This window comes from Saccostrea echinata, unplaced genomic scaffold (assembly GCF_033153115.1).
Source record: "Saccostrea echinata isolate AGI-Se365-2 ecotype Australia unplaced genomic scaffold, CSIRO_AGI_Sech_v1 ptg000001l, whole genome shotgun sequence".
NCBI classification, from domain to species: Eukaryota; Metazoa; Mollusca; class Bivalvia; order Ostreida; family Ostreidae; genus Saccostrea; species Saccostrea echinata.
In genome coordinates, this window is record NW_026889750.1 from 53,149,601 (window position 1) to 53,159,339 (window position 9,739).

Sequence of the window (9,739 nt, forward strand, 5' to 3'; positions counted from 1 at the left end):
TTACGTAGAGCCCTAAACATATGCATCCCTCAACCATGTTGTTCGGGAAGACGAATTCGATAATCGTGGGAATACATAACAAAGAAAGGTTTAGACTTCTCATTTGAAATGAATTGAAGGGTGATTTGTATAGTGCATAAAATGTGCAATATGAAATCAATAAATGTATATAAATAGTATTTTTGACAGATCATCAGTATTGAAAGTGCAACGATTTTCCTATATTTGAGTGTTTAAATTTCAAAATAACTTTTTTTTTCAGAATTCAAACTGATAAGGTTAACTTTATTTTATAACATAAGATAATGTTAAAACATCGCATTTTAGTGTAATAATATACACATCGAACCTTTGTTCCCTCCATTCTAGAAAGTCTATGAAATTTTGTATTACTTTATGAGAAGCATATAAAATGATATAGGCATCTCCTTAATTCGCACAGCTTTGTATTTGAGATATAGCCGACATGATTAAAAATAAATACGACTTAGCGATCACACATAGTTTAGACGTCAGTATAGGCTGGGTATCATACAGACAATGTCACTTCCTCTGACTTTTCTTCTCTGGACTCCATCCTCTCCTGCCGAGATCGAACGCACGGTTCTAATAACAAAGAGACACCAGACACTAACAGCAGAGAACCCATAAAGTAGAAAGAGGTTGTATAGCTCTGTGATAGGTCGCGGAGATAGCCTAAAAAGCACAGACAATCTTCTTTTGTTATCATTAGATATAATTTTATAACTTGTTTGCTTTGATGTATATAAACATTGTTAAAAATGTCAAAATTAAATTTCATTTAAAATTTTACCTAATAAAGGAGCACCTCCACCAAGAGTAAATCCTTGGCCTAGAATTAGAATACCGAAGGAGGTTCTGAAATTTTCCATGCCAACAAAGTCTGCAATGATAGCGGGCGTCATAGAGAAAATGGCACCTGAAAACAGACCATACATGACAGCAAGGACACAAAAGCTCCAGAACGGTCTATAAACTGAGCAGAGAGCCAAGGTTGCTCCAGTGACGAGCTGACTGATGGCCACAAGAGAAGAGTTCTTCATTAGTCGTTGATTGGCTATCACCCCGCACATCAACCGGCCAAGGAAATCACACATATTTGTTATAGAGATCAGCAATGAAATATCATTTGTAGTAAATCCTTGGTCACGTGCAAATGGAGAAATAAAAATATGACCATAGGCCGAGCCAATGCTTCCAAAACAATAAACAAACAAAAATAGCTGCAGTAAAGGCTTCTTTAACAGCGTGATATCAAGGATTTTTTGTTTCTTCTCTCTATTTGTGGAAGGCGCCTCTAACTCGGTTTGAGAAAGGCTATATATGGCATCACTGCTTCCTAAACTCTGCAAGCTTTGTGAAAGAGTAGAACTGTGGTGTGCTCTAGAATTCAGATTGTGGGGTAAGCTTCCCCATCCTTCACTGTGTTCCACCTTAGAAGACGGTGCCTTCTCACAAAGAGAAATTGAACGTTTCTTTCCTGTCATTATTGGAGAGTACCTCCTACCTCTGTTTATTTCACGAATACGCACAATTTTATAACGAGGTTCAATGGTGACTTTTTCTTTCGGTGCAAATAAAGAGGGTGGTTTAAGCAATCCCGCTAGAGCCACAACATTAAGTAAAATCCCTGACAAGATAAGCATGGTTCCCTGTAGACCGTACACATCCATCAGGTATCGATAGAGGGGCGGAAGGACGAGGCCGCCAAAACCAGAGGCCGCCACTAGGATGGAATTAGCTAGTGCCCGACGTTTATCAAAGTACGTGCCAATCAGGTAGGCCGCCGGCCCGTGGAGTGTAGCAAACCCCATACCTAAGATAAACCATCAAAAACTAACTATTTTCCCATTTTATGTAAAAAAAAAAGTTCAGGATATTTAATTAATCAGTATCTTGAAAAAATCTGAAAATGCAAATTATTTTCACACATCGTCATATGTTTACGTACCGTAGATGACTCCATGAGTTATAACAATTATCTCGATACGGTCTGCAAAGAATCCAATGAAGTACGCCGTGGACCCAAGAAATCCCCCAACAATTATCATCTGACGAACTGAGAAATGGTGAAGTCCAAAAGTTAGTATAGGGAGTGCTGAAACAGAATTCTGTATAATCAATATAGAGAAATGAATAAGTCCAAATGTTAGTATATAGGGAAAACCGAAACAGATTCTTCAATAATTAACACAGAGAAATGGTGACGTCAAATTACATGTAAATGTTAGTATAGGGAAAGCTGAAAAACAATCCTGTATAATGTAACACAGAGAAATGGTGAAGTGGAAATGTTAGTATAGGGAGTGAAACAGAATTCTGTATACATAGAGAAATATTTACATTCAGTGTAATTTCGTTATGAAATTCATTGGAAATCTACAACATTCAATACCTATAACACATGCGAAACCTTGTCACTGCGCGGTAGAATACACAGTAGGAACTATATGCATTTTCAATACTCTAGGAAAAACAGAATGTATATTGTTTAGCTCAATTAATTTTAAAAACAATAACCCTATTAAGTTATTGTAAAACTATAACAATTGTGCGTTTAAAATTAATATGTTTTTCCCCCCCAATATTCATTTGCGTTATTTAACTTTCACAACGGCTCTTACGTCTATTAAGCACAACAGTTCTGAAAGGCGCTAAATTCATAATAAAGATTAACAAAATTAACAATTAATAAGAGAGAAAAATTAGATGATGTGAATATATGCATTGAATTCTTATTTTTGGATGTCGCCGGTCCTATAACAGCACTTGTCCGCTCGGTATTCAATTTGGTGTTGCAATAAGACCGACGACATCCAAAAATAAAAATTCAATGCTTAAATGATGAACTTAGTATAGGGAATGATGAAACAGAATTGTATAATTACCACAGAGAAAGGTTAGAATAGGGAGTTTTGAAACAGAATCCTGTATAATAAACATAAAAAAAATGGTGAAGTCCAAATTTTTTTGAGCAGGGAGTGCCGAAAAGATTCCTGGATATAATTAACACAGATAAATGGTGAAGTCCAAAAGTAAGAACAAGAAGAGCAGACGTAGAATCCCACTTTTTTAACAGAGAAGGAAAAAGCACATGAAGTAAGAAGGTAAAAAAAAAAAAACAGACCATATTGAAGAAAACATGAACATCCATGTAAAGTACTTAAAATGCATTAATATGGTACAAAATTCTTTTAACCAGTTTTTAAAAATAACATAAACATAATCCTCCATCGTGTTCATGTTCTTCTTCGCCCTATAACTATAGTCCTGCTGGACAAGTTATTACTGGTGACGTAAATATAGTTAATAAATAATGAGGACCTTAGATCACTAATTTTAAAAGGTCCTAAATTTAGGGAACCCAGATCCTTCAACTGGCGTAAGAATTTCATAAATATTATGGATTCTGTAGAGGACTACGCCAGGCGATGGGCCAGACATGAAAAAGAAGACCTTGACACTTTGTCAGAATGGATTAAATGTCCCAGATGTATGTTAAAATCGCGCATTAAAAGATTGAGAGGCAATATGAAAACCATCTATCCTTCTGTATTCAATAATCCGAAGTGAAAAACGAATTAGATAGATTACATGATCAGTACGTACTGGTCCCTGCTGACAAAGCAGGTAACAACATTGTCTTTGTTTGTAAGGCTCATTATATTTAATGTATTTTAGAGGAACTTGGATTTAATTCTACAAGTGGTAATCCAACTTATATTCATAGTTCCCTTTCTAAGGAAGAAATTCTTTAAAATCATATGTCAGTTTTGAATATTTTTAATATTCCAAACAACCAAAATGAATTCGAATTACAATATTTATATTGGATTCCGAAACTTCATAAAAATCCTTGCAAACAAAGATACATAGCGGGTTCCAGTAAATGTTCAACCAAGCCTCTATCTTTACTCCTCACTAAGATATTAACAGTGGTGAAGGAGAAACTTCAAGAGTACTGTGCAACAATATATTCGAGAAGTGGTGTAAATCAGATGTGGATACTTAAAAGTCCAAGGAACTTTTGGAAAATTTGAAATCACAAGATTTTACCAAAATCAACAGCTTAAAAACTTACGACTTTTCAACTTTATACACAACCATTCCCCACGATAAATTAAAGTCCAGGCTTTTTGATATCATTGACAGCTGCTTTTTCAATAAAAATGGAACTTGTAAATATACTTACCTTGTCATTGGTCATTTGCAAAATTATTTTGTTAAAAAACATTCTGATTGTACACACAAGTACTCTGAAGTTGACATTAAAAAGATGCTTGGGTTTCTGATTGACAATATCTATGTGGTTTTTGGAGACCAGGTCTTCCAACAATCTATTGGAACTCCTATGGGTACCAATTGCGCCCCGTTATTAGCAGACCTTTTTTTGTATTCATATGAAGCAGAATTTGTCCAAAATCTTACGTGAAAAGAAGAAAACACTTGCTGTGGCGTTCAACTCGACATTTAGATATATCGACGACGTATTGTCAATTAACAATGGCTATTTTCATTCTTATGTCGATACGATATATCCTGGTGAACTTGAGATAAAAGATACCACATAGTCTGACACATCTGTTTCATATTTGGATATTTTACTTGAAAAAGACGTTAATGGTAATCTAACAACCAAGCTTTATGATAAACGTGATGACTTTAACTTTTCAATCGTCAACTTCCCTTACTTATGCAGCAATATACCTTCATCACCTGCATACGGGGTATATATCTCTCAGTTGATTTGATACGCAAGAGCATGCTCTACGTATGTACAATTTCTAAAACGAGGTAAATTATTGACAAATAAGTTGATGAAACAAGAATATCAGCTGTCTCGTTTAAAGTCATCATTTCGTAAGTTCTATGGTCGATACAATGACCTTGTCAGCAAATACAATTTATCATTGAGTCAAATGCTGACTGACGTTTTTCATACTAATTGTTAGGCCATTATTTACACACTGAATTGTCAGCGGATTTTTCCGTTATTTCCCGATCATGACAAGGAGCACACGGCGGGTGTGACCGGTCGGCAGGGGATGCTCACTCCTCCATGGCACCTGATCCCACCTCTGATGTTTGGAGGTCCGTGTTTGCTCTGCTCCTCTTTTGTATTGTATAATGGACTTTTGAGCTTGAATACTGTTCGTTATCTCCATACATTTCATAACGAAACAATTAAATTAAATATCTTTTTTTGTAAATAGTAATTAAATTCACAGAAATCGATCATGGTCAAAGTGGTATTCAAAAGATTACGTTATGATATTTACATATTTACCCAAGAATACACTTATGGATAGTAATTAACACGCTTAATCAGCGGACTTGACAGAACATTAAATGATTAGGAGAATTTTATTGCTATTGTAAACAGTAGACATACAAACAGAACCGAACACGATTTGGAGAATTCTATCAATATTGCTTACAGAACTGTAGATGATTTGGAGAATTCTATCACTATTGTTAGCAGTGGAGGTACAGACAGAACTGTAGATGATTTGGAGAATTCTATCACTATTGTTAACAGTGGACTTACAGACAGAATCCTATCCCTATTGTTAACAGAACTGTAGATGATTTGGATAATTCTATCACTATTGTTAGCAGTGGAGGTACAGACAGAACTGTAGATGATTTGGAGAATTCTATCACTAATGTTAGCAGTGGAGGTACAGACAGAACTGTAGATGATTTGGATAATTCTATCTCTATTGTTAACAGTGGAGGAACAGACAGAACTGCAGATGATTTGGAGAATTCTATCTCTCCTGTTAACAGTGGAGGTACAGACAAAACTGTAGATGATTTGGAGAATTCTATCACTATTGTTAGCAGTGGAGGTGCAGACAGAACTGTAGATGATTTGGAGAATTCTATCTCTACGTTGTTAACAGTGGAGGTACAGACAGAACTGCAGATGATTTGGAGAATTCTATCACTATTGTTAACAGTGGAGGTACAGACAGAACTATAGATGATTTGGAGAATTCTATCACTATTGTTAACAGTGGAGGTACAGCCAGAACTGTAGATGATTTGGAGAATTCTTTCACTATTGTTAACAGTGGACTTAAAGACAGAACTATAGATGATTTGAAGAATTCTATCACTCTTGTTAACAGTGGACTCATAAACCTAACTGTAGATGATTTGGAGAATTCTATCACTATTGTTAACAGTGGACCTAAAGACATAACTGTAGATGATTTGGAAAATTCTATCACTATTGTTAACAGTGGACTTGAAGACATAACTGTAGATGATTTGGAAAATTCTATCACTATTGTTAACAGTGGACTTAAAGACATAACTGTAGATGATTTGGAGAATTCTATCACTACATGTATTGTTAACAGTGGACTTACAAGCAGAACTATAGATGATTTGAAGAATTCCAGGAATGAGTGATGTCGTGGAAGCCTCGGCATGGAAGAATTCTTGAAAAGCCACAAAGAATAATCCTGAAGTTTTGATAGTACCAACGTATATCATAAAGATGAGACTGGAGGCTGAAAATAAATTCCAAATTTATATCAAATGATTAAAAACCTAATATCAATTTCAAGAGAAGTTGTTTCTTTTGGTCTGATCCATTACTCTGCCAATAAAACATTGGCAGGGGATGCTCACTCCTCCATGGCACCTGATCCCACCTCTGTCTTAGAGGGCTCGAATACTGTACGTTATCTTCAAATATTTCATTGATATCTACTAGTATTTCATCGTCTTGTTAGTTACTTTTTTTTATTTTGTAATTTTGAAAATATAAATCAGAAGAGATATCAAATGCTTTACTCTCTGTTTTCCTATTTGTGCTCTTATTGTATCCTCTAGCTCTTGGGGGTAATGTTCATTACTTCTACATGCTGTAATGTTCGTTACTACTACATGTTCTAATGTTCGTTACTACTACCTGCTCTGATGTTCGTTACTACTACATGTTCTAATGTTCGTTACTACTACATGTTCTAATGTTCGTTACTACTACATGTTCTAATGTTCGTTACTACTACCTGCTCTGATGTTCGTTACTACTACATGTTCTAATGTTCGTTACTACTACATGTTCTAATGTTCGTTACTACTACCTGCTCTGATGTTCGTTACTACTACATGCTCTGATGTTCATTACTACTACATGCTCTAAAAGATGAAGGAAATATTTATTCTCTGTCTTTAACCCTTACTTGTTTAGGCATAGAATAAAAACTAACCTGCTAGTATGACCCACGCCCACCCCCTGTCTACGGGATGGCTGACGAGATCCGAGTCATTTTTCATTCTGTAATACATAGAAACAATAAAATGGTTACATCCTCATGCTCTGAGGAAATTAGAGACTGGTTGTCAGTATAGAGGAGAATATAGAAACTGGTTATCAGAATAGAGATTAAGAAACTGGTTGTTAGTATTGAGAAGATTATAGAAACTGGTTGTTATTATAGAGGGCATTATAGAAACTGGTTGTCAGTGTAGAGATTAGAGACTGGTTGTCAGTATACTGTAGCAATTCAAGACTGGGGGTAAGATTTATTGATTGATTGTATGCTGTTTTACGTCCCGTCCTTGAATCTTTCACTCATATAGAGAGACGTCACCATATACCCGTGAAGGGCTTCAAATCTAGACCTTTACTCGGCACTCAGGGCCATTGAGCAATGAGCGCTCTTTATCGTGCCAACGCCTTCTGTGACACGGGGCCTCGGTTTGAATTTTTCCGACTTTTATACAATCATGCTAGGATTGCAATGTATTTTTTTACTTAATCTAGCCGTATGACATTGGTGTGTGAATATTATTCGGCAGACAATGTTTCAAGTACCTCCTAAACCCACATATAACGTCAGTCACAAGGAAGTAAGTCGACTCAGAGCAAAGGTCAAGTTTATATAGGGATCTAGATAGTACTTCAAAATTGATTAGCAAGCAAGCTTGTCAAGGTCAAACTGCTAACTTAAGGTGTATGATATTTTGTTGGTGGTTGTACCTCGTAATCAATTTGACATCATACCTCCTTAATGACCTTGATTAAAGAGTCAATCAAAGTTTTGGCAAATAAGTCTGTCCGGAGTAAAAATCCGTTTTTATATGATAAGTATTTAGTCTGTGGTATTTCAACGTTAGGGGATGTCCTATCACCTTGACCTTTGACCTTAACGTCATTTCAGTTCTTTATGTAGAACACTTGTACAATTCAGTCATCTTTTAATCTACGCTTAGTATATTTGGTATATATGAACTCTTTACTTGCCATCAAGATCTCTTTGTGACAAAGGCCTTTACACAATTTAAATTGATAACTGTAAGAAAAAACATAATGTTCTAGATTCGAGTGTTAAAAAATCTTGCAGTTTACAATTCTTACTATAGTAACTTTGTGACATTAATAAGTCACTTCGGAAAAATGAAAATAACTGACTTGATCACTGTTTTATAATAAAATCCAAGCGTCCATACTTCCACACACGTTAGGAATTCTTGATTGAATAAATAGAATTAAGATTTCCTGGCGTATTGCAGTTAACAGCATGTTTACTTAAGAAGCATTAGACCATATTCGTATTTCTACAGATAAGACTACTGACAACCCTTTAATGGTAAGTACCAAGATTTGAGATGTTCCCCCGGTTTATTTACTCATCTCTTGCCAAAACCTTATCAACTAGTGTCGAGTTTGTCAAGTGTAAATATTTCCTTCCTACAACATTAATTTTTTTTTTCGGAATTCCTTCCTACAACATTTTTTTTTTTGCAGAATTTATTGTATTCGGCTAAACATCATCTAAACAAAGCATTTTAGTATCGAGACTACATATATGATTCAATAATTAATCTTCCTTATTCTGGAGTCGCCATTTGCTAGTAATGATTTTTTTCATTCTGTAAAATGACGCCACTAACCTTATGGTGAGTAATTTGGTGTACGTCCTTGATCGGTCATTAGTAGACCGCGATACAGAGGAATGGACGCTAATGTCACGTGTGTAGCTCCTCGTTCCATAAGATTAATAGAATTAGTCTAACAGTATACCTACTAAATTTAACAAACCGTATTTAAGATATTTCTCATTAATAGCTGTGAACGAGCGAGCTACAGATAAACAAGCCGTCAGCTGATCATGACCTAGTCAGCTGTTCCTCCGTAGGTAAGGGCAGTGTTACAACTACTTAAAATTTACCCAATTCACATCGCTCAATGAGGCATTCAGCTGTTACAAGTTGCATGTTAAGTTTTTTCTTAATATATGTGATATGGATAGATTTTTTTTACGTTACCAATAGTCTACATTAGTGATAAACGTATTGCTTTTGGCAAATAAATCAATATGGCTACAAGTTTAAGAAACAAAATTGCACCTGTAATTTATAAACATTTAGGAAGTTAATTTCAACAGGTTACACACATCGCTCCTAACTGCATTGCATTTCTGGCTCCCATTGTTCATCTCATTCACATCAATATATCCTGCTGCAAGACAAGATTTAATATAAAAACAAGAATATGACAGAAGCACATTCTAAATAGACGCCCTTCTCTTTTTTTTCTGTAACTCTTATATATCATATCCACTGTTGGGAAATTTAGTCCAAGCTGTTTCATTTAAGGTCCCAAGATGTAACAGAAATGAAAGAACTCTAACCAAGTGGCATCCACTTTGTGTGTACAAGCTTTATATTTTTTTAAAAAACTGAATCCTGTCTGTAC

General features: G+C 35.3%; 1 protein-coding gene across 1 annotated transcript; it reads right to left on the bottom strand.

The window, feature by feature from the left end:
- Positions 1–264: 264 nt before the first annotated feature.
- On the bottom strand, positions 265–7,314 carry LOC133198576 (monocarboxylate transporter 5-like). The gene is made up of 5 exons (XM_061334648.1): positions 7,248–7,314; positions 6,399–6,542; positions 1,973–2,119; positions 815–1,837; positions 265–696 (listed from the first exon to the last, which is right to left on the bottom strand). Exons 1-5 carry the CDS (start codon positions 7,312–7,314, stop codon positions 530–532), a joined length of 1,548 nt encoding a protein of 515 aa, XP_061190632.1. The 3' UTR covers positions 265–529.
- Between the last annotated feature and the right edge of the window lie 2,425 nt (positions 7,315–9,739).

Bases quoted from the DNA above. Each gene is read 5' to 3' on its own strand.
- LOC133198576 (XM_061334648.1), bottom strand. From the start codon at position 7,314: ATGAAAAATGACTCGGATCTCGTCAGCCATCCCGTAGACAGGGGGTGG. The intron at 6,543-7,247 runs GTTAGTTTTTAT...ATTTATTTTCAG, and splicing joins GGCGTGGGTCATACTAGCAG to CCTCCAGTCTCATCTTTATG. The intron at 1,838-1,972 runs GTACGTAAACAT...GGTTTATCTTAG, and splicing joins AACTCATGGAGTCATCTACG to GTATGGGGTTTGCTACACTC.